This window comes from Drosophila kikkawai, chromosome 3R, assembly GCF_030179895.1.
Source record: "Drosophila kikkawai strain 14028-0561.14 chromosome 3R, DkikHiC1v2, whole genome shotgun sequence".
Lineage (NCBI taxonomy): Eukaryota > Metazoa > Arthropoda > Insecta > Diptera > Drosophilidae > Drosophila > Drosophila kikkawai.
The window spans coordinates 7,859,799-7,883,514 of NC_091731.1; the positions used below are offsets into that span (position 1 = coordinate 7,859,799).

Below are 23,716 nucleotides of genomic sequence, written 5' to 3' on the forward strand. Positions count from 1 at the left end.
ATTACCTATCTATCGATTTTAATATATTTCACTTGCCATTAATAATTATAATTTTATATTTACTTCATCGCTCAAAGAATAATAATTATTATTTTGAGCGAAAAAAGTCCGATCAAAAAATAATGATCATTTTTTGAGCGATATTTTTTCGCTCAGAATTTCGCTCAATGTGCAATAACTTCTTTCTAAGAGTTTTCTTTGAACATTTTCTTACATGATTCTATGAATCAAAAACAGACGAACCCAAAAATCACATTTTTAAATTAAAAAAAAAAATGTATACTTTTTTTTTTTTTTAATTTATAGTTTTATAATAAACTTTTTTAAATTTTTTATTATAATTTCTTATGAAACAATTGAAAAATTTTTAGAAAAAAAAAATTATAACTTTGCTTATTTAAACTTATTTTCATCCTTTTTGAGATATTTTGTACTAGTTTAGAATTTGAGTTTTAATTTTACGAAAATCAGACGACTATATCATATAGTTGCAATAGGAACGATAAGGAAAATAATACAAAAAATGATAACTTCGCTGTTTTCAACCCATTTTCTTATTTGAGATACAGTTACAGTTTTACTTTCACCACTATACATCTGCCAATTGATCCTATGCTAACTATGTTCATATATGATATAGTTTATAGATATTCATAAAATTAAAAGCGAAATTCAGAAATAATACAAAATGACCAGTATTACTTCAGAACAGGATCGATCGGCAGTTATAGAGAAAAAAAGTAAAGCTTTGATTGCAAAACGGTTTTTGTAAATCTGTAAATATGAAAATATGGGCATTTCTATTCTGTCGAATTGTTCGTATTCAAAGTAAAAAAAATGTGTGTTACATTTTTCGATTTTTTTATATATGTTAACTTAAAGCTTTTGCCTGGGTCTATAATTGTTGCAAGTGTTTAATTTAAACATTCAAGAAATTTAAACGCAAATTTAGTAATTCGAACGTGACAGATACGGAATTCATTCGTTAATGTTAATTTCTTGTGCTTTTAATTTCAATCAGAAATATGACCAATAGAAATCGATATTTAATTAAGATAGTAAACAAAAAAAGAAGCTAACTTCGGCTAAGTGAAATATGTGTGTATGTATACCCTTGCAGTTTGCAATTGGATTTTACGAATCGATTCCTTTTGCAATCGGGATATATACAATACAATATATGCATATTTATACATAGCATATAAACTTGTTTTTATCAAATATAAAAATATGTTTTTAAATAGTATAGAATAGGTATACTTTAGATTTAAAATTTAAATAAGTACAAAACAAAACATTTTTCCTAAGATTACCGATCGTTCCTATTAAAAAGATGACAATTAGTTCATAAACAACGAAATTATAATTTTTTTCTTAAAATTTACCGATCGCACAGTAGCGCCTCTCGAACAATTAGCGTTGCAAAAATCAAAAAAGTCATGTTCGCAAAAACAATTTTAACCATACTTATTCGACAGAAAATTTCCCAAGCATTCAGAATCTGCAATAAAATCAATTTTAAGTTTTTTTTTGTAGAAGATATGAGCATTCAAAGTTGAACTTTCTTTTGTTTTTTGCATCATACCAAAAAAAATGGGTAAAATGGTAGACTTTCAGGTAATATTACACAAAAACCATAAAACCAATGGTCATGGTTTTTACTTTAAATTATAGATACATTCATAAACTGTTAATTAACCCAAAAAAACGGCACTTTGGTTTGGGCTTGTACAGGTAAATCGCTACCTGCCAGGTGTCCATTTTTTTCACCTTTTTCTGCCTAAAGTAGTCTATAACGTCTGAAGCCGATGAAAGCCATCGACTACACTATGTCTACAAGTTACGTGGATCTTTCCTGGACCAGAATTAACTTTCATCGGCTGCGTCGAGCTGCGTCTGCGAAAATGCAACTACATAAACCAAAGCTACTCATGGTGAAATATACCAAAATACCGACACAATTTCATACATTCCAAGAAATATATTAACTGTAGCGCGTGGCGGTTACACTGTGAAAAATTTCAGCTTTCAATTTATTTTTATTTGAGCAAATACATAAAAATAAACATAAAAAATTGAAAAAAAAATATTTTTAAAAAATTGTTTTCATTGAAAAAAAAAATTATTTTTTCACTTTGATACCTTTTAAAATGGCGTATTTGTGGGCGTGGTACTTTATGCTGTACATATATACATTTTACACCAATTACCTTTCCAATGCCGTTTAAATTATTCGATTATCTTATTTGGTTCAAAAGATATGCTTTTTGCAACGCTAAATGAGAAAAGGAGCTACTGTGGATCGTTTCTATTGCATCTATGTATTTGATATAGGCACCCGATCCGACCCGTTCCGGCTTATGTACATATACATATAGCAGTAAGAGTAGTCAAAACCAGGCACCGTAATCATTATAAGTTATATTATACAAATTAAATGGTAATGTTTATGTTTAAAATTTGTTATTTTATTTTTAAAGATAATCATTAGATATAAGTAAAAAAATAAAATATTTTCAATCAAAAAAAGGATTTGCTGAAATTGATGGCTATAGTGCAAAGCCAATTTCCTCGACCTCTAATATTATGGAGTATTGGGAGGAAAAGAAATTTCGGTACCCAAACCTCTACCATATCAGCTGGCCAAGGTGGTGCACTCGGTTCCTGCAACACAAGTGAGCTTTGAAAGGGCGTTTTCGGCTCTCAAAATGATGCTTACGGACCAAAGATGTAACATCGCGGACGAGTCATTAACAAAATTACTTTTTGTAAAACTGAATAATCATTAAACAAACATGTCAACAGAATTAGTTTTTTTTTTATACGTAGATGGAAACTTTTTGTTTTCGAATTGGCAAGGTACAGACGAAGATTTTTCAGAATTAGTAGTGTTTTCGGTTCGTTAATTATATATGTACTTTATAGGGTCGGAAATGTATCCTTTACTAAGTCGCAAACATCTGACTAAAATTATAATACCCTGCATGGGTATAAAAAAGACAATATAACGAAAAACATAAAACACTTTCTCTAAAAAAAACATGTACAACTTTTAAGAAAACTCTTGAGTTGGTAATCTTGAGTTTGTAATCTTTAAAAATTTGCTAGTAAAAACTAAAAAATCTCTTTACAGAAAAAAAACTTGTAATAAAGTATAGTAAACTATTTATAGAACAATAAAAAGCACTTAGATTAGAAACAATTAAAATATAAATATATAGTGTGCTTCAAACACCAAACCCGCATTGATCTTGACCTGTGGAAATGTCCGAGAAACTTCGGCTTCCCAGGAACCCACGAAGGATCAACAATTTTCCCATATTCACCGTAAGCGAATAGAAGAAAAAACCCATCGAATTCCAAGCGGAAACTACAGAAAAATCCCCCTCTCATACGCAGACAGGAGTACGGAACAATTCGATACTTTCCGGCTTTGCAGGTTCCGAAATGCGGGCAAACAGAATCGGAATCGAGAGTTCAACGGAATGGGCGCGGGACACGCGATCATCGCAGAGATGAAAACAAATAATACACATACACCCCATACTGTGGGTATTGGGTCGCAACCCAGAAGGAAGGGATGGTTATCTGAGGGCCAGGAGTCGAGGGTTGAGGTGCTAGGCCTCTCGTTGCGTGTGAATAATCAGACAATATTTTGCATTGGCGAAGGCGCCAATTATGTGGGCTAAGTATGGATAAAGCGGGGAAGAAATAGCAAGAAACAGTCTGGGAGATAGCATCTTGGGCCGGATCAAAAGTCAATTGCCACGATCCTTGAACTTAGGGAGGCATATTTTGATAAAGGTAATAAGGAGGGGATGAATTCGTAATGAGGTTGAAGATTAGTCATCTTAAGATATTGTATCAATAAAAGAGTTCTGAGCTGCGGGCAAGACTTGGGTGCAAATGGGGGCCAAAGAATTTATTGTACCAGATAGGTTTTCCAGATTTTTAAATTTCTTAAAAATGTGCTAAAACATTTTTTAACAACAAATGGCTGGTATCAATTAATTGTATCTTGTATATATTATAAAAAAGAATATTACAAATTCCCAAAAGGTATAAAACAAACATTTGGCCATGCCTACAAATCGCAACCATGGTATGTATATTTAAGGGGGGGGGTAAGGTATTTAATTTTTTTTTTCGTAAATTTTTTTTTATTTTTTATTTTGAAAGTTCAATATCTTAAGAACATTGTGACCAAGTTTTACATCGATCATAGTAAAATTGACGAAGTTATGCGGAGTTGAACGAAGGTCGGTTGGTGTTCAATGCATGAGAATCACAAAGTTTAAAGCGCTCTCCTGAAAAATGCCATTTTGAAAATCGGTGTACACGATAACTCAAAATCTACTAAACCAATCGGTTTGAAATTTGGAACATAACTTCTTTAGATAATTCTACAGGTATTCACGTCGAGCTTTTTTTAATTTTTAATTTTCTTATATTTTTTATTTAAGAAATTAACTTAATTTCTTAGTCAAAAATCGGGGTTTTGACTTCAAATTTTGATAAAAAATAGGGAAAAAATTTTAAAAATAAAAACGCTTCGTGAATACCTCGGGACACTTATCCTTTAACGAATGAGGTATAATTTTTGTAGATCGGATGATTCTGTGGACTGTTAGGATGTACACCGCAAACCAACTTTTTTTGGAGGCGACTCGGGAGATTCCCTATAACTCCTTTACCTCTAAATATTTTTCAATACAAAATTGATCAAAAACTGTCCAAATGTTGTGTTATTATATGGTGTTTAATTTGTTAAGCTAACTTCAGCCGTTTCGCCACAACATTTTATTGAAAAGTGGGCATTTTTGCACCGAATTAACCTTACCCCCCCCCCCCCTTAAGTGAATAACGGTGTAACGAATAATAAGCATATTAAACAGCGTCTACATTTGTCCTATTAGGGGGTTTAAGTTTTTCATAAAATCGATTCGGCAATGAAAATTATACACGTACGTGTATCTTTTAATTTTATTCAAAAAGCGGGGTATCGAATAGTCGGTCACACTGTAAATTTCATACTTGTTTACCCAAAAGTTTATTTTTCTAAACAAAGTTTGGTTTGAGTTCCTATTCATTTGTCTATTAAGTGGTTTTGATTCACTTTAATATTTATCATACTACTCACATAAAGAGGAAAGATATATTTATTTTTGTGTGTATTCATCTCATTGACTAATGTCAAAAACTACTTGGCCAATTTCAAAAATGTTTCACCATTGGAAATCTATATTTATCCTGAGTAACATAGGCATATGTATAGTGTGGCTATAATGATCCTTATTAAAATTTCAATAACTTCGTTTAAGGCGCCGTATCAAAATTTCTAAAACATGTCACTAATATGAAGCAAAGTTTCTAAATATTCCAAAAGTTACTCCCAAGCAAAGTTAGTAAAAATACTATGTATTGGAGAATCCACTTTTGAAAATTCGTCTCGCAAATCTGACAGCGTATGCGTCAAAATCGAAATGTCATATATTTTTAAAGTGAAAATAGCCGTAAATATGCATATTCTATTTCAAATCATTATGGATAGAGTCGCTTTAATGGATAATATATGGTACAGTTGTCGTTACCAGGCAAAGTTGAATATTTTGTTTGATTAAAATATACACATTTACTACATATGTACATATGTACAAGCAGACGGCCGGAAAGTCAGGCAAGATACACCGACTGGGGCAGACAGATACTCAAACCCATCAGCACCATCTTCATAATCATCATTGTTGTCGTCTCACCGATATGACAGCCCATCACGGGTAGGAGTCTCATCAGTAACATCACTAAAACACAGAGAAAATGGTTTTATTTTGTTTTATTAATAAAAGTACAATTTAAAAGCACTTGATATGTGTATGACTTGGGATCATATTTTTTTCGGACTCTATGTATGTATATAGAGTTTATGAGATGCAAGCTGCTTGGGTAAAACCTTTAACCTTTACAACATCAATAGGAAATACAAGATATTATTGGTCCTTATTATATTAAAGTCTTTTTAGGTAGAATTTAAATGCATTCTTTTGACATTAATAGCTTTCGATTGATTTATGTATAAGAACATACCTAAAAAAAAATTAAATGTAAATATTTAAGTAAATCAATCAATTATGGCTAAATTATATATGGAGGTAATGAATTTAACTATCGATAACATCAATCTGAAATATATACACAAATTGTATCTTATAACAACATACGATCGATAATGATCCGGCTTTCTTTCTGTGAAATTACAACAGCTAAATAAGCGACATTCCCTCATTGTCGCTGGCATCGGCATTATCACATATTACGGAGACCACGACGACTTTTGTTAAGCATTTCTATATAAATATGTATGTATATGTGTCAACGATTCCCTGCGCTATATATGTACATACATACATAAGTACCAGAATACGGTCCATTCGCACAACGAAATTCCAATATGGCGGGCTCAAGCTCAGCTCACACACACGCACGCACGACACGGACATGGACACCCGTGTCAGAGTCCAGAGCACGGCTCACCCATACAGACGCGTCCAATTAAGCTTCGTTAAGATCAATTTAAATCCCGCATAAAATATCAAATAGTTTTCGTATTTTAGTTCAACTTTTGCCTCGGCTGTCGCTATTCGTTCTCACTCTCTCAGCGTTCAGAAAAAAACAACAGAATAAAAGACGAAGAGGAAAACCTCGACACATGACTACACTGAGCAAATAATTGCAAAACTAACAAGGCGAAGTACTTAATTCGTAAGAAGCGTTGCTTACTTATCGGCAACTCCTTAAAGCTAACATATCGGTGACCTATTTTTTTACTTTAAGCTAGATTAATTATCATATTTAAGCGAACTTTTGAGTGTTCATCTTCTGGTTTCATGTGCATTTATTTCCAAGTGTACATTTCGAAATCTACTGCCCACGAGACAAAGTCTGCAAGCTGTAACCGTAAACGTTCCCGGACGCGGACTTTCCCCTAGCTATTCCACTGCCTGACCTGACGAAGATGTATAGTTTTTTCCCCATTTTCGTTAATTCTTCATGGCACTTGGGGACCGCACTCTCTAGTTACTGTGCTTGTTCTCTCGTCATCATCCGAACCCGCTTCTTCATGATATATCCCCACGTTGTAGGGACGGATGTGAGGCGTTCTGACATCTGACCCGGCAATGATCACAAACGTTGACTCAAATTGCTTTATGCACTTTTGCTTTTGGCTGCCTTATGAATTTGCCATAATTTACATGAGATTTTTTGGTCGTGACTGTACTTCTAGAGCGCATGAATGATTTAGAATTTAAAATAATATTTTGTTTTTATTTTTCTTTAAAACTTGATGATGGGCTGTATAGAATAATAAAAATAATCGTTTTAATTTTAAGAAACCTAACTGCTATAAAACCATTATACACATACAAAGGATTTTGAAAGCTTCATAGCAATTTAATATACATATAATAATTGTATATTTATAAATAGCATATAATAATTTGGTTTTGATAAAATTTAAAAAAAAGGTTTAATCGTATAATAAAACAACTATATTATGATTTAAATATTAAATATAATAAACTTTATAAATTTAAATGCTGAAAAACACACAAAACAACGTTTTATTACATTTTACCTATACAAACATATGTATGTATGTACATATTAGATTTACAGTTCGACAGTTACAGTTTACACTCGCAGCTTTACATTTTTCTGTACATCTACCGATCGTTTATATAGTAGCTATTTGAAAAACAGCCAAGTTAATTTTTTTTCTAAAAAGTTATCTATAATTTCATATAATATAATATAATATAGTGTATGATATAGTCGTCATATCCGGCAGTGAGTGTATTCAGAAGACTATATGCAAAGTTTCATTCAGATAGCTTTAAAACTGAGGAACTAGTTTGCGTTAACACGGAAAGGCTGCTAGAAGGACAGGCGGAATGCCGGACATTGCACTTTGTGGCATTTAATCATTTTTTAAAAGTTCTTTAATTAAAAAAAAAAATAGTGGGATTGTATTAACAAAACATCGAACTGTTATGCCTCATACATAAATGTTAATACTTAACAGCATATGTTAGCAACAGAGCTGTAAAGTCAGCTATTGCATTCGAAAGCACGTCTGTTAAGTTTGCAATTTTTACGAAGTGATCTTTGAAATTAAACTATTCGTGTAAGACACAATTTGCAAAGGAAAAAACTAATGGACACTGATTTTACAGGCTTTAACTATATGTTAAAAGTATTAATTGTTTAAATTGAGCGTGTTTATACTGACATTTTGTCATTTTATAAATGCACCTTAAGCTGAATTTTGAGAAACAAATTTCAACTTTGGGAAGAGTTTTAAAATAGAAGTTCGCATTAGTTTTCAATGCGTCCAAGTGTATGTTGTAGCGTTGTCAATTCTGAGCAAAAAGCAGTTAGTCTTATCGTGCACTTTTCCGCACTATTGGTGCAATTCGAATTTTTCTTAGATAACCTTACTGTTTTCAACGCCAATTTGGTGGCTGTTTGTATAGAAAAACACGGATTTCCGGTATTTTGGTTATTTTAGTTCTTAGGGAAAACGTTATCCGATTTAGTTCAAAATTGCTATATCGCATTAAAAGAGCAACAAATTTCAGCTTCTTAAATTTCATTAATTTATCTTAAGTTTTACCCGATCGTTTCTATGGGAGCTATAGGATATAGTTTCCTGATCCAAACGATTTTTATACTATATGTGCCTAGGGACAAATAATGATGATTGGTAAAGTTTCATGTCGATATCTACAAAACTGACCGAGTTATTAATTAATGCCACAAAAACTAGTCAAAAACCCCATAGTGCATTGCTAGATCGACGGGTCGCAAAGGTCTCCTTCACTGCGTTGCAAACTTCAGACTGAAATTATATTACCCTGCAAGGGTATAAAAACATATGTGAATTTAATTTATAATGTGCTGGCTTAGCTTTTCGTTCTTATTTATTACATGTTCGTTTTTTACTTTCATTTTTGTCTTAAAATTTTTGTACCAACAATATACTAATAAGAAATGTAAAGAGAGGTAAGCAAGGTAAGAGTCGTTTATTTTATTAGATTCGTGCACGTATTATTTTATATACCGTTCGCGAAGTGCATTAATGAAATGCAGTCGGTCTTAACGTTTGTAAATTAACTTTTAAATAGTCTGAAAAAGATATTTTGATCTCGCAATACTAATACTTATGTATGTATATGGACACAGTATCCATATTTCCACGGACTCAAAGAAAATGTTCAATGTTGCTTACGATGAAAATTACAACAACAAAATTGTCAGTTCGTAATTACTATATTATTTCCATGAAAAGAAAATATGTTCCTTATTATTTTTCATTGTACACAATTATAGGTATTGGAGTTATGTAATAAGATAAAATTAAAAATTATTCTAATAAAAAAAAACTATTTTATTGTGATTTGAGAGTTTTTCTTCTAAATTATTTTGCAAACTTTCCACAATTTTCAAGGTGAAGTCAAGCAAGACTTCCTTTTTATGTGCCGTTTGCGAAGAGGTGTTTCTTAAAAATAATTTCAAAGTCCGCAGTACTTTCTTTTTATAATGCAAATATTACTGGTAAAATGCATTAATCGTGAAAAAAAAACATTTAAAAATATGCTAGTCATATCTTTTTGCTCTTTATGTCGTATGAATGTGTACCGTTCGCCATCTTCAAAATGGCATTTTTTTTTTTTTAATTTTTCAAATAATGTTAAACTAAATTAGTGTAAAATCAATAGTAAAACTATTTAATTACATCATATTCATTTATTAGAATTTCACTTATTTAATATTATTTAACTTTGTTACCACCAGGTACCAGCTAAACCTAAATCGTTTTGGAAATTTCGAAATACAAATTGCCATTTCTGACTGCGACGAAAATTCTACACTCATAAAAATAATTTTCTAGATTTAAGAAAACTAAGAATATTTTTCTAAAATTAATATGTTGTTGAGCCGGCTTGAGGTCAGGGAGGGGGTGGAGTATCAACATAAATAAAAAGCTTTTATTCAGTTTGGTCCGATATATTTCGGTTGAACTAACGTCAACCGTCTTCAGGGCAAATTCTTTTACACGTCCGCTCTGTTCGACGTGGAGTTTTCTAAAATTAAGTTTCCATGAATTTAAGGCAGACACCTTTAAATAAAGGCAAGTCGCCATAAATACACTTTTTTAGGGTTAGTTTTTTTATGATTTTCTTCAATCAGTCGAACGGGCGACAATTTGACAGTCTTCGTTAATAACAACTATAATATCACAACAAAAACAAATTATTATTGTTTTTTAACTATTTTATTACAACAAAAATAATATTATTGGTTATTAACAAATGCTGTAGCAACAAAATAAATAACAATTTCCCTCAGTTAACCTCAATTCAAGAAAATTTTCTCCAAATGTAAGAAAATTGCACCCTGTACTTTACATTTATAATGCAGATAACCAAAGCAAAAGTTGCAGTTTATAGAATTTTAATAAATCGTTGAATTGGTTTTCAAAAATCTATGCAATATAAATTGCCCACCTTTGAATATATGTATATGTATTTATATCTTCCTTACTGCCAAATATTCATTCCATCCCCTACGCTCCCGCAAGGCCCTCAAGCAACACCCACAAATCCCCTAAAGAGCTTAATGCAATCAAGGGAAAGTGAGACAGGACGCCAATAAATTAAAGCCAATCACAATCGGACTGTTGTTATCGCATATCACAACAGAACGAAGATGTCATTCGCTTGGCCGCTTGGCTCTGGGTCTTGGGCCTGTCGATTCACAAAAAATCGCGACACTGTGCGCGCAGTAATTCAAATTAATTGCCGGCAATTGTGAGTTCTCTAAGACGAAGACGCCATTTAACGCAGCCAGCTGAGCTGCAGCTGATTCGTGGACAATTTGCGAATCTATGCAATTGTAATCGATGCTTTACTAAGAGATTTTCATGCTTTTGAATTTTTCGGAGCCACAAATCTGTGTGGTAGCAAGCTCACTGAGCAGACACTGTGAATGAATGAACACCAACACCTTAGGGCCAATATTTGATGTGATGTCAATAACTAAGGATGATGTCGTGCTTATCGTTTTTGTCTCTGCGCCGACCTAATTGTTTGTAATTAAAAAAAAAATTCTACAAGGTCGATTACAACAAGTCGGAGCGGTCGGTGGTAAATCCCTGGCTACGCTACCAATTTGTTTTAATATAAAATGCCGGCCGGCAATTTAATTTTCGTATCACATATATCGTATGTAGTATGTGGCGGCGTCTGAAAATTGATTCCTGCTCATTATTTCATTAAGAGTGTTCGCCAGTCGACGGGGAAAGAAAAGAGAGCGGGGGCGGCTCTGCGCCTATCAAATTGTCTCCCGTGCTCCGTGATTTTTCCAGTTGCAGTTCGATTTGATTTCATGAATGGCCGGAATTGTATCAATTGAATGTTTTGGTCTTGTTATTGCAGCCTTTTGATCGTCGATAATTAAGTTGGGGGTGTGTGGTGTCTCTGCTCGCGGGTAAATACATAGATTCGAATTATTGAAGCACCGCCTCTGCTTAATTAATAAATCAAATTGTCTGATGTTAAGGGGGATTCCAGTCTTTTAAGGACTGATGTCAAATCGATCATTTATTTTCACATTCAAGTTGGCCAGAAAGATCATTTTGCGGATACAATGTTTTGTATACTGAGAAGGTCTTTATTGGGCGAGCTAGTTTCTTTATCGGTAACCTTGTGCTACGCGATACATTGAGTATGTACATATACCAAATGGAATACATTTCTGTTATTATTATTTTTTACAAACTATGCCGAGACTTGTTCTTAATATGTATATATGTATTAAAATTTTTTAGAACGTGTCTAAAATTTCGACAGTATGTTTTGTAAAATCAAGAAGTTTTCACTGCGTTGTGATGTATAGATGTTAAACAAACGATTCTTCTCCGACATCGTCATTCAGTTGAATATAGACATATGTATTTGCAAAGAGCCAATTCAACGCAAGGGTGTGATTGCAAAACATCTAAAGCGTGTGATCATGTTTTGAAGAAAAAAATATGTTGTAAAAAGAATCGGCAAGACATCGAATAGAGAGTAGTTACCGCTAAATACCGGGTGTAGACAACAGTCGAAAAATAGATTCCACAAAGCGTACGCGCTGGAAGCTGTGAAAGAGGCATGGAAGGAACCCTCGGAGGGGATGCTACGGAGGGACCGCCATGACATGCGGGAAAGTTTAAATTGATCTTAACGAAGCTTAATTGATTGCGCTTGTGTGAGTTAATGCGTGTGAGCGCATTGGGTTTGTCTGCGAGAGAGTGGGAGAGAGCGCTGTACACTGGGCGAAACGTGGGATCTGCAAGTGCGTGCCTTACACGAAAGACGAAAAAAAAATTGAACCATAATTTGCAGTGTAAGCTGAAATATAAAAGGCACACTTTCCAATTGAAGGTTTTCGAATTCGAATAAGAAAACTATTTTAAAAATCCCAGGTCTCATTTAAAAATTACATTTTTTGGGTGGGATGGTTTATCGAAATTTAAATTTTTCTTAACTGACTATAAATTTAATCCATTAAAAATTAGCCACTTCTCTTTATTTTGTGTTTTTAATTTAAGTGCAAATTAAACATTGCAATATAAGTTTTACTACATACAGTTACACGTCTTACAGTTTTACGATAAATTTAATAAAAAATAAAATAATCGCAGAATCCAGTCAGTTTATAAATGAAAAACAATAAAGTGTGGAAAAGTAATAATGTTAGGAGATTTCGTTAACGACTGAATTAAACATTGCAATATAAGTTTTACTACATACAGTTACACGTCTTACAGTTTTACGATAAATTTAATAAAAAATAAAATAATCGCAGAATCCAGTCAGTTTATAAATGAAAAACAATAAAGTGTGGAAAAGTAATAATGTTAGGAGATTTCGTTAACGACTGAATTATTAAAAATTTCAGCGTTGTTTTCAACTTAACACAACCCGGACAACTACCACGATACATAGCCAATACTCTTAGTAATTCAGTCGTCAAAGAAATATTCTGATTAACTTTTTCTTTAAAAAATATGTATATCTCCGTCTTTAGGGGTTATACAACAAAAAATAATTCAAATTTAAATGTAAAACAAAAAAATAAAACCCTTAAAAATAAATTAAATATAAAGCGGTCTGTCTGTGGAAAGAAAGCAATTTTTAATATTAGAAGTTTTGTTTTTTTGGTTTTGAGGGTTTAAATATAATGACTTTTCTATTAGAGCATCTTGGTCAACCTAACCTTATTTAAAACAAAAATAAGGGAAAACATTCCTGAGTCCAGGATTTTAAATTTGATTACAATTAAAGTTAATTGAAAATTAATGATTTTTCAAATCAGTTTTTAACATCTAGAGCTGGAGGGATCCAATAGAAATTTTCTACATTTTTTCAATCATGTAAAATTGGTAATAACTCAAGTTCCGTAAATCTGTAAATCGAATGAAGGAGCAGACGAGAAGAAAATCTTGTTAAGATCGAGTATTTTATCAGTAAAAGTGGCAACACTTCTTTCAATACACATCAGAGCTTGAGTTTTGGTAATTAAGAAATGTTTATGCCCTGTACTTATTTATGACTTATGAGCAAGGTAAAAATAAAGTTATTTGTCAATTATTATTTTCTCATAACTCCTGTTATTATTACGATCCCTGTTTTAAGCCCCCTCCCTCTTGTTGCGCTATAGCGAATGTCCACAATAATACACAGTAAAGAATCCAAGTTTTTTTTTTGTTTATTTCAGATTATCAACGGGTTGCATTGTTTATACCACACACTGAGCGTAGATCAGTTAAATCTTTGGACACGCCAACTTAAGACGAAAGATTTGCTAAGGGAAGGGTTTGCCAATATACGACAGGCGCTAATGAAGTACACAATTCGGTTACGGGATTGGTGGTTGGTAGCGGCTGTTCCGAGCCCGCTTAGGCGTTGGCGAAATCAATGCCCTTCTGGATGTTCTTCTTCAGCTCAGGGATGGCTGCCTCCAGCAACTTCTTCTCATAATCGTTGAGCTTGGGTAGGCCCAGGTTTTCCTGCACTCCGTTCTTGCCCAGCACCAGGGGTGTGGAGAAGAAGGTGGCCTCCGTGACGGTGGACTGAACATAGGAGCACTCAATCACGTTCTTCTCGCCGTTGAGACCCTTAAGCAGAGAGCCGGCGAAGCGGGCGCCAGCATACGCCATGGATAGAGTGGCGGATCCAGCTCCGGCCTTGGCCTTCACCACCTCAGTGCCGGCCTCCTGAATCCGCACGGTCAGCTTCTCAATGGTGTCCTGGTTGCCCTTGAACTGGGGCTGGCTCTGCGACAGCACGGGCAGAATGGTCACACCCGAGTGGCCACCAATCACGGGAATTTGCACGCTCTGGGGATCCACTCCCAAGGCATGACCGATAAAGGCGCGGGCACGCACAACATCGAGGGTGGAGACACCGAAAAGACGCTTGGGATCGTAGACACCAGCCTGGAATCGTACACGAAATTCATAATATTTCCATTTCTAACAGTTGGTTTTTCATTCTTTACCTTCTTGAGGATCTCGGCAGCAATGGGCACGCAGGTGTTCACCGGATTGGTGATGATGGCCACCAGGGCCTTGGGGCAGTTCTTGGCAATGGAGTTGGAGATGTCCTTGATGATGCCGGCGTTCACATTGAACAGATCATCGCGGGTCATGCCGGGCTTACGGGGCACACCGGCGGGAATGACGACCACATCGGATCCTGCAAAAACATACGCGAAATATATTTGAGTTTTTATTCGGTGGCACTTTGATCTTTGCTCTGCGTCCAATCTCTGCACTGATAAGTAGTAGCCGCTTCTGATTACGTCGTTATAAATACCAATAGCTTTTCTTCGGTGGTAGCTCAGTCATATATGTACACATATAGTCTTAGGAGCTTATCTTATCACAGCATAAAACATTTTGCTTATGCAAATCACATGAATGTGAATTTAAGGGTTCAAAACTGTTTCTTACGTAGTGCCATTTGTTCTATTTTCCTGCATTGATATTCCGCCAAAGCTTAAGCTTTTTGTAATTGGAAATTTTATTTTATAAAGCGGTGCTTGGTGTTCCAAAGACATACAGAAATACAACAAAGCCTAGCCTTGTAGCTAGCTTTTAATGAATAAGAATATAACAACCACTAAAAATACTACTAGAAAATTCTTTATAATGCCTCTGAAATACTTGCTTTATAACTTGCCATTGAATTATTAATTTTATCTAGGAAGAATTCAAATCAGAAGAAAATGCTATAGTCGAGTGTACTTTGCTGGAGATACCTTGTTAGCAAGTCTTTAATTAAATTGTCAAAAAATGTTCATGTTTGAATGTATGTATGTATCTTTTTACTCTTTATTGTCAGATATTTTAGTCTCTAATCAGAGGTGTTAATAAAGACGCACGGACAGACGGACGTGGCGTTGTTGCCTCAGATACAAAATTATTAATTTTTCGAATAGGCTTAAGACAGCTTATGTGTTATGTGGCAGACACCTTTCGTTTTATAACTAATAAGGAAAAAATATTGCAGTACATTCGCATTATCAATTCATTTTTTTAAGTGTAATATCGGTGAAATTATCTCCCCTGTCGACCCCTCCCCCATTGCCAACTTTTCCACTGCACCCAATGTACATAACCTCACTCGCTTCGCTGGCCTCTGCCCTCTACTCACCCTTCAGGGAATCGCCCAGCTGGTCGGCACCAATGAATCCGGCGGTCTTGCTCTTGGTATCGATGTGCGACAGATCGGCGGCCACGCCGGGCGTATGTACAATATCGTATAGGGCCAGGTCGGTGACCAGGGGATTCTGCTTGAGAAGCAGCGACAGGGGCTGGCCGATGCCTCCAGCGGCTCCGCAGACGGTCACCTTGTAATTGTTCTGCAGCAGGGAACATGGGAAATAAAATCGTTATGGTATTATGCAGTTAGGTAATAAGCTAGCAGCGTCTTTTCTGGCAGCAGAGCAAGCAGCTCCCAGTAAAAGATGCAAGTTCCGCCTGTTACGTAAACAGTTGCAGTTGCCGATGTGGGGGGCCAATTCTGACCGGGTTTTCCTGCTTACCTGCTGGCTGATCGAGAAGTTGCGCACTCCCTGCAGGGCCAGTTGCTTCGTCACTTGCTTCAGCATTTTTGCAATTTATTTGGTACAAAAAGAGTGGGTTAAACAATTAAACAAGCGCCAGCCAAATCCCGCAATCCAATGAAGCAGATTTGCGAATCTCTTTTGTTGTTGTTCCTATTATCGCGGCGGGGGTGAACTTGGGACTGCCAACTGATACGAAAGCTTTTACTCGGACGCAAGCTTTTTAGTTTTCGAAATTTTCTCCAATGGATTGGTAGTAAGCGCAGCCAGCAAGAATGCATTTTCCGATATTATTAGTTTAATCTTAACGGATGTACAGTTTTACCGTTAAAACAGTATTATTATTTGAGAAGATTGCTCCCGCTCTCTACTATGGGACTGCCAACTGGTTGTGCGTCCAGCCATAAACTGCTTTGTCAAAACAAGAACTGCTTGCCGGCCGAGTAGTAACGGAACTAGTTCTCGCTCCCCAGCAAGCTGGCAGCCCCGCTGGGCCGCCGCGTCCGCATGGCAGTCCCGTTGGCAGTGCCGCAGTCTCAGTTTTTTTTTAATAAAGTGGGAGTGATATCGTTAGTTCTGGATTTCAGGCATGATATTCTGGCTGCAAACACTTAAGCCGACAAGCTTTCAATGTAAGTTTCTCCTTTATTTTTCGACATATGTATACATATTTAATCATCCGTTTTACGCTCACAGTTAATTTTCCCGCAAGATGTCATCTCTTCGGCTGAGCCAGCAGCAACGAGACCATTTGACCCTTCTCCAAAGACCTGCCAGCGATGTTGTGGAGCTGTGCAAGTTAGCCTTTGATTACTTAATAAATGGACCCAATCCCAGCCGCTACGAAACGATGGCAAAGAAGTACATTGAGTCCTGCAGCCCGGAGGCAGTGCAGCGGGCTGTAGAGGCGCTGATATCGCTGCTGATAAGCGTGACCACCCGGGTCAGTGTTAATACTTCCGCTCATATGCAGTCGGTCCTGCGTCAGACATTCCCCGAACTGTCCAGCGATGTGCTGGAGGTCCTCGAACAGTTCGTCACGAGCAAGCGGAACTTTGTGGAGGGATCGATTAAGTCGGCCAACATACGTGCCTATCGCCTGGTCAACTTGAACTGGCGGCTGGAGGTGCGCACTGCCTCGCGTAGTCTGCTGGATCAGTGCACCGTCTGCATCGTAATGAAGCTCTATCTGCACACCGAACCGAAGAACGAGAATAGAGAGCTGCTTTCGGTGGACTTGAGCGACCGCAGCGAACAGGAGCTGGCGACCATGGAGGAGGACGGGAGGAGGCATCGAAAGGATGTGATAGTGCAAACTGATGTCAGCAGCTTGGTGCACATGATCAAAACGCTGGAGGACGCGCTGGCAGAGTCAAAGACACGACGTGTCCGCAACATCGTTGATGCCATCCACTGATGTCTCCAGAAACCGCCTACTTGCTAAGCTACTTTAGTCTGGACCAATTTATTAAAACTAAAACTAACTATAAAAAGTGTTGCATGTAATGAAATCATTGCGAAGCTGCAAGAGCTTCGGCAGCGGCTGTCTTCAGCGCTACCTTCTTGCGCTGCCGGTTTTCCTTCTTTTCCTCGGGGGTCTTTCGCAGCGCCTTAACGCGTCGCGTCTGAATCGATCCTGTCTGCTGCTTGCCCAAATGGACGCGTCCCTTGGTATTGCCCAAGGCGTCTGTGCTGATGTTCTTCTTCTTACCGACCTTCAGTTGCTTGGGTTGCTTGCGCGCCTGCTTGTATAGATCCTCGCTGGCGATCTTTGTCCGCCTTATGGCAAAGTCAGCCGAGGGTCCGATCTCCTCCAACTCGATGCGGGGTGTCCGCTGTCCCGATTTCTTCAGCAGGATCCTATAGGAGCGCATCAGGATGTTCATGTCGTCGGTCACCGTGAAGCTGAGGACATGCTCGATTCCCTGGAGACGAATCGACTCCACCTTCTCCCGCTGAAATGTGTCGATGAAGAGGTTTCGAAGTCGTCGCAGTTCCTCAGTCTGTGACCACTGTGGTCCGTTGAACACCAGGCAGGGTTTCACGCAGGTGCCAATCTTCTCATTTTTGAACTCGGAAATGGCCTGATATCTCTTAATGCCCAACTCGAACATGTCCAGCACTTCATTCTCGAAAATCCTGCCTAAAATTATGTTGTCAGGACGCTTCTTCGATGTGGAACCAAAGGAAAACAGCGACGCATCGTTCTTCATTGTTAAACTATAGAGACAGAGAGCATTAAATCGAAATCAAGCAAGTTACAGCTTCCAAACCTACAACTCTAGGGAGGAAGGATCGTCAAAGGGTGTTATATCATTCTTGCGGTTCAGCACTTTCACAAGAGGCTTCTTAAGCGCTTGAAGGTCCTTCATACACAGCTTCACATTGCCGCCGCATTTCCGTCCGTCCAGAAAAAGCATTGTTCGGGCAGATTCAATCAACTGTGGCTCCCTGGCCAGCAGAACCTTCTTTCCCTTGCGGGTTTTTGGTTTCCTAGAAGCATAGTAGTATGTATTTAAGTGTGCATTTATGAATAGCTGATTAGTGTTTCTTACCTGATGCGTAAAAGCGACATGTTTCAATGCTTTATTTAATAAAAACAGAACAACTAATGTTAAATTGAAACGCACGTGTAAGCAGTGTAGCCAGAGGAAAATTTGGCTCTGTCCCTAAAAAATCCCAAAAAGATAAAAAAATTCCCCTTCAAAAATCTACATCTCATATTCAAGCCACACCTGATATTCGAACCACATCTAATACTACAACCTATGATCCCTGATGAATCCCCAGTGCTGCCCATGTTCTCGTTCATGAGCGAACAGTCCTGTTAAATTCAAATTTTAAACGCATTTACTAAAAAAACATTTTATGACTAAATTAAGCTCAGTTAAAATTATGTCTGTCTATTATAGCAGCTTACATTTTTTTTTTAATATAAGTAAGTATAGATTAAATTGCTACCACAGAAAACTCTTAATTGTGAACGGATTTTGTATTCCCCGTTAAGTATAAACCAAAATGAATTTTGCTTTATTTTTCTTTTTCTTTGGTCATTGCGCGGGAAACTGCAGGTGTGTCCAGCCTCTAGTGGCTTAAATTTATATATTAAATCAAATTTTACATTACCTAACACTATTTCTTATTGGCATAAATATTTCGATTTATCGATGTACCGTTCAGGCAGGTAAATATTTTATTTATTTTTTCATCATTTTATTTCATATGTCGGGGAGTTTGGAGCTTATCAAATGCGCCTGCTGATGGTTATGCTGCTGGCCGCCTTTCTGTATGCATTCACTTACTTTGGCCACATATTCCTGGTACTCGTTCCTGACGATTCAAAGCAATGATTAATAAATAAGAAATTTAGAACTCTCCGACTCGAGGAGCAATTTAAATGTATTGTAAAAATATACATAATATACGTCCGGTCTATTCGGAAAATAGCCAGTTATGTAAATATGAAATCCACGAACCGGAGTATTGTATTATTATTTAAAATAATTTATTTAGTCGGATCATCATTCAGCGGTCCATTCAGCAGGCATCATAATCAGGGGAGTGTCCGTGGCTTATCCTATTACCAAGCATCAGGAACTTAAGTTTTATATCCGTATTGCAGACACATTCCCCAGACCAGGTTTTTTCGTCTTATGTATAAACTTTGGTGGAACTTGTTTGATATTCATTTGTCTCTTCAAGTCGCTTCCCCTGGATTATAACTCTCTGCCTGCGTAATGCTATAAATTTGATTGCTATATCTTCTTTCATTTATACTAAGATTGGCACACCGATGTTTATATAGTATATAAATAAATTTCTATGGAAGCTATATGATATAGTCGTCCGATTGATGGAGGGTATATATTATATACTATATCATATAGCTCCATAGAAATTTATTTATTTTATTTATTCATTATTAAATATTATACATAAACGTATTTATAATATAATACTTAATTTAAAGATAGGGAGTAACTAGCTACTGTGGCCATCGACTCGACAATTGATATTTATATTTTCATGAATATTTCTGGTTTTAAACTTTGTAAGAGTGGGAATTATGTAGGGAAATAGATAGAGTTGTTTAAATTTGGTGTATAATTTTACATTTGCTTAGAAAAGATAATATTAAATTTGAATTAATGGTTGTTAGGTTAGCCAAAAGATTTGAGGGCGGTGTTGGACCGAAGAGTTTTGTTCTGATGTTATGAAAGTGTCCGCATTCATCTAGTATATGTTTGACTGATAGTTCGTTCCCGCAGTTAGGGCAGTTCACCTGCCTTTCGCCGTTGAGGATGTGCTTATGTGTGAGGTTTGTGTGTCCAGTATTTAATCGGGTAAGAATGGAGCATTCCCTTCTAGTGCACGATACTGGTAATTTGGTGACTTTTTTGTCGGGGTTAGACTTTTTATACCAGTGGTTAAAAGACGACCAGTCTTCCAATTCGATGTCTAGTAATATCTTTTTGATGTTATTCCAGATGTCCTGTTGTACTCCAGGTATGATTGTTAGGCACGGAGCCAGTCCAGCTAGCTTTGCTGCTTTGTCGGCGAACTCGTTTCCAGTTATTCCTATATGCGCCGGGACCCATAATAGTTTAATTTTGCTACGATTTTTGATGCACAGGTGACGAATTTCGCATAGAAGGTTGTTGTTGTTGTAGAAGTTTTGAACACCTTGCAGGGTGGACAGGCTATCACTGCAGATGATATATCTTCCTTTATGTTCGAGGGCGAATTTAATTGCTTTAATAATGGCTATTGCTTCTGCAGTAAACACCGAGAAGTGGTGGGGTAGCTGCCCCCATGAAACAGTTAATCCGCGTTCGTCCACAACTGCAAAGGATGTTGTGGCGTCAGATTTTGAGCCGTCTGTATAAAACCATTTCCGATCGGAGTACTTGTGCGTAACTTCTTCGAATAGCTGCTTAAATATTGTGATTGGAGTCCTAGATTTTTGAAAATCGTGGAGAGAGGTGTCAATTTCCGTGGAATGTAATTTCCAAAACGGAGACGGGATGACTTTATTCCAGCGGTAGGGTTTTTCTATGTGGTGTCTCTTCATAAAGTATATACACCTGCGTATCGCAGATTGGACTTTGAATTTCCTACGATGCTTTATGGCTACTTCGAGGTTCTTGAGAAGAATCGTGTTCGTCGAGCACATGAGTTTGGGTATTAGTTTGTAGGTGGTTTGCGAAACTCTGGTTTTAACATCTGGTAATCCTGCTTCGGCCAGGATGCATTTGGTTGGGGTCGTTGGGAAAGCACCAATGCTGCGCCTAACGCCGCGTGATAAGGAGGTACGATTTTCTTTAGATTGGATGGCGCGCACCAGCCATAGATAGGAAGGGCGTACTCGATTTTGGACAGGATCAAAGCTCGCGTCGCTTGTATTAGTGTAGTCGGGTGGATGAAAGAGCGCTTAGATGTTAAGAATTTAATAATGTTAAGTCTATTGTTTAAATTAATCCTAAGTTCGTTACAATGTTGTTTAAATGTGAGTCGTTTATCAATTGTCAGGCCAAGAATTTTAATGTAAGGAACGTTTTCTATATTTATGTTATTGTAAGATAATGTTGGATATGTACAGCGTTGTTTTTTACAAATATGAAAGAGTTTACATTTATTTACAGCAAGGGTCGCACCAGAAGTGTTCCCCCAAATTTGAATATCATTAAGGATTTTTTTCAACTGAATGTTTAATGTAGTAGTGTTTTTACATTTGCTATAGATTATGGCATCGTCTGCATAAATTGAAAATTTAATTTGTTTATATCTTAGAATAATGTTGTTTAAGGACTGGAAGGCGATCATGAACAATACCACAGAGAGGGGCGATCCTTGTGGGATGCCATTGTGGAGAGTATAGAATTTAGATAGAGTGTTGTTTACTCTTACTCGGATTGAACGGTTGATCATGAAAGCCTTCGCTAAGTTGAAGGTCTTTTGACCTACCCCCCACCGGGAAAGTTGATCCAATACTGTGTGCACCCCTATGCGATCGAAAGCCCTTTCAAAATCAGTTGCCAGTATGGTAACATGATTTTTGGTAGAAAGGGCATCCGATGCATAATGGTGGAGATGCAGGAGAGAATCAAGAGTGCTATGCTGTTGTTTAAAAGCTGTTTGGTGAGCTTCCATAGAAATGTTCAAAAAATTGTTAGAAAAAAATTATAACTTAGCTGTTTTTCAACAGTTTTGCATTATTTTTAGGATACGGTCATTTCTTTTTACTTCAGAATTTCGTTTTGAATTTTATGAAAATCGGACGACTATATCATATAGCTGCCATACAAATGTTCGATAAATTTTTAGAAAAAAAAACTATAACTTGGATGTTTTTCAACATTTTTGCACCATTTTTGAGATATGGCGATCTTTTATTATTTCAGATTTTCGATTTTAATTTTATGCAAATCGGATGACTATATCTTTTAGCTGTCATAGGAACGATCGGGAAATATAATAATATAAGAGCGTCTTCATCTGTTTTAATCGTCGTCGTTTTTAATCATCTTTTGTCGTCGTGGTTTTCCCTTTATTAGTTCGATTTCTTTAGGAATACAGTCACGGACAGAAGTCTACGTACGACCCATATTTTGCTTACCAGGCAAACACAATGATGTTTTTCGAAAAACTAATGATGCAGTCTTGTAACACACTTATATTTATTCGAATTAAGCAAAAAAAATGTTTCAACCAACTCCCTTCGAAATATTAAAAAAATACGAAAATTTACCCTTGACAAAAGTGTACGTACGACTCAACTTAACTCTACTTTTCTGCGAATTAACTTATTCTGAGAATCTAAAAAGAGCCGTTACTTGTTGGATAGGATTTGGCTTTGCTCTATTATTCGTTTTTAGTTGATTTGGAAGCTCTGATATAGTAGCAAGTCTATAAAAATGGCTCCTCGTAAAGAAATTTCACTCGAAGTACGAAAATTGGTAATAAAACACAGAGAACAGAAAAAAAGTCTGGCAGAAATTGGAAAACTATTAAACCTAAGGAAGTCTACAGTTCAATCTATAATAGAAAATTATAAAAACACCGGAAACTTGGAAAAAAAAACCTCGGAGTGGTCGTCCCAAAAAGCTGGATTGGAGAGATATCTCCTTTATTTTGAAGGAAGTGGGAAAAAATCCCATAATAAGTGCTCCAAAGTTGTCGGAAGACATTGAAATGAGGTCTAATAAAAACGGTACATCCAAGAACCATTCAAAGAACGCTAAATTATAACGGTTTACACAGCCGAATCCCAAGAAGCAAGCCGTTAATAAGCGAAAAAAACCGGAAGCTCCGCTTGGACTTTGCCTTAAAATAAAAATTTTTGGAAAACCGTTTTATTTACGAACGAATCTAAATTTAATATATTTGGAAGTTATGGCAGAGCGAAGATTTGGCGAAAGGTAAACACAGCGTTACATCCCAAACATCTGCTTCCAACGGTGAAACATGGCGGAGGCAATGTCATTGTTTGGGGCGCTGTAGCTGCTTCGGGAGTCGGAAATTTGATATTTATTCAAGGGAATAT

The 23,716-nt window shown here is 36.4% G+C and overlaps 3 protein-coding genes across 3 annotated transcripts; 1 reads left to right on the forward strand and 2 right to left on the reverse strand.

Moving 5' to 3' along the window:
• Window positions 1–13,794: 13,794 nt before the first annotated feature.
• Mdh2 (malate dehydrogenase 2) lies at window positions 13,795–16,326 on the reverse strand. Its single transcript, XM_017178936.3, has 4 exons — window positions 16,153–16,326; window positions 15,762–15,969; window positions 14,605–14,801; window positions 13,795–14,542 (listed from the first exon to the last, which is right to left on the reverse strand). The coding sequence occupies exons 1-4, from the start codon at window positions 16,216–16,218 to the stop codon at window positions 14,003–14,005; spliced, it is 1,011 nt and encodes a 336-aa protein (XP_017034425.1). The 5' UTR covers window positions 16,219–16,326; the 3' UTR covers window positions 13,795–14,002.
• A 322-nt stretch (window positions 16,327–16,648) lies between these two features.
• Window positions 16,649–17,666, forward strand: LOC108083219 (COMM domain-containing protein 2). The gene is made up of 2 exons (XM_017178929.2): window positions 16,649–16,805; window positions 16,870–17,666. The coding sequence occupies exon 2, from the start codon at window positions 16,886–16,888 to the stop codon at window positions 17,588–17,590; it is 705 nt and encodes a 234-aa protein (XP_017034418.1). The 5' UTR covers window positions 16,649–16,805; window positions 16,870–16,885; the 3' UTR covers window positions 17,591–17,666.
• Non3 (Ribosome production factor 2-like protein Non3) lies at window positions 17,620–18,850 on the reverse strand. Its single transcript, XM_017178928.3, has 3 exons — window positions 18,729–18,850; window positions 18,451–18,666; window positions 17,620–18,393 (listed from the first exon to the last, which is right to left on the reverse strand). The coding sequence occupies exons 1-3, from the start codon at window positions 18,746–18,748 to the stop codon at window positions 17,685–17,687; spliced, it is 945 nt and encodes a 314-aa protein (XP_017034417.1). The 5' UTR covers window positions 18,749–18,850; the 3' UTR covers window positions 17,620–17,684.
• Between the last annotated feature and the right edge of the window lie 4,866 nt (window positions 18,851–23,716).

Coding starts and splice junctions, on each gene's coding strand:
- Non3 (XM_017178928.3), bottom strand. CDS start 18,748: ATGTCGCTTTTACGCATCAG. Junction 18,667..18,728: donor ATGTCGCTTTTACGCATCAG/GTAAGAAACACT, acceptor CTATGCTTCTAG/GAAACCAAAAACCCGCAAGG. Junction 18,394..18,450: donor GATCCTTCCTCCCTAGAGTT/GTAGGTTTGGAA, acceptor CTGTCTCTATAG/TTTAACAATGAAGAACGATG.
- Mdh2 (XM_017178936.3), bottom strand. CDS start 16,218: ATGCTGAAGCAAGTGACGAAGCAACTGGCCCTGCAGGGAGTGCGCAAC. Junction 15,970..16,152: donor ACTTCTCGATCAGCCAGCAG/GTAAGCAGGAAA, acceptor TCCCTGCTGCAG/AACAATTACAAGGTGACCGT. Junction 14,543..14,604: donor CTGCCGAGATCCTCAAGAAG/GTAAAGAATGAA, acceptor GTACGATTCCAG/GCTGGTGTCTACGATCCCAA.
- LOC108083219 (XM_017178929.2), top strand. CDS start 16,886: ATGTCATCTCTTCGGCTGAGCCAGCAGCAACGAGACCATTTGACCCTT.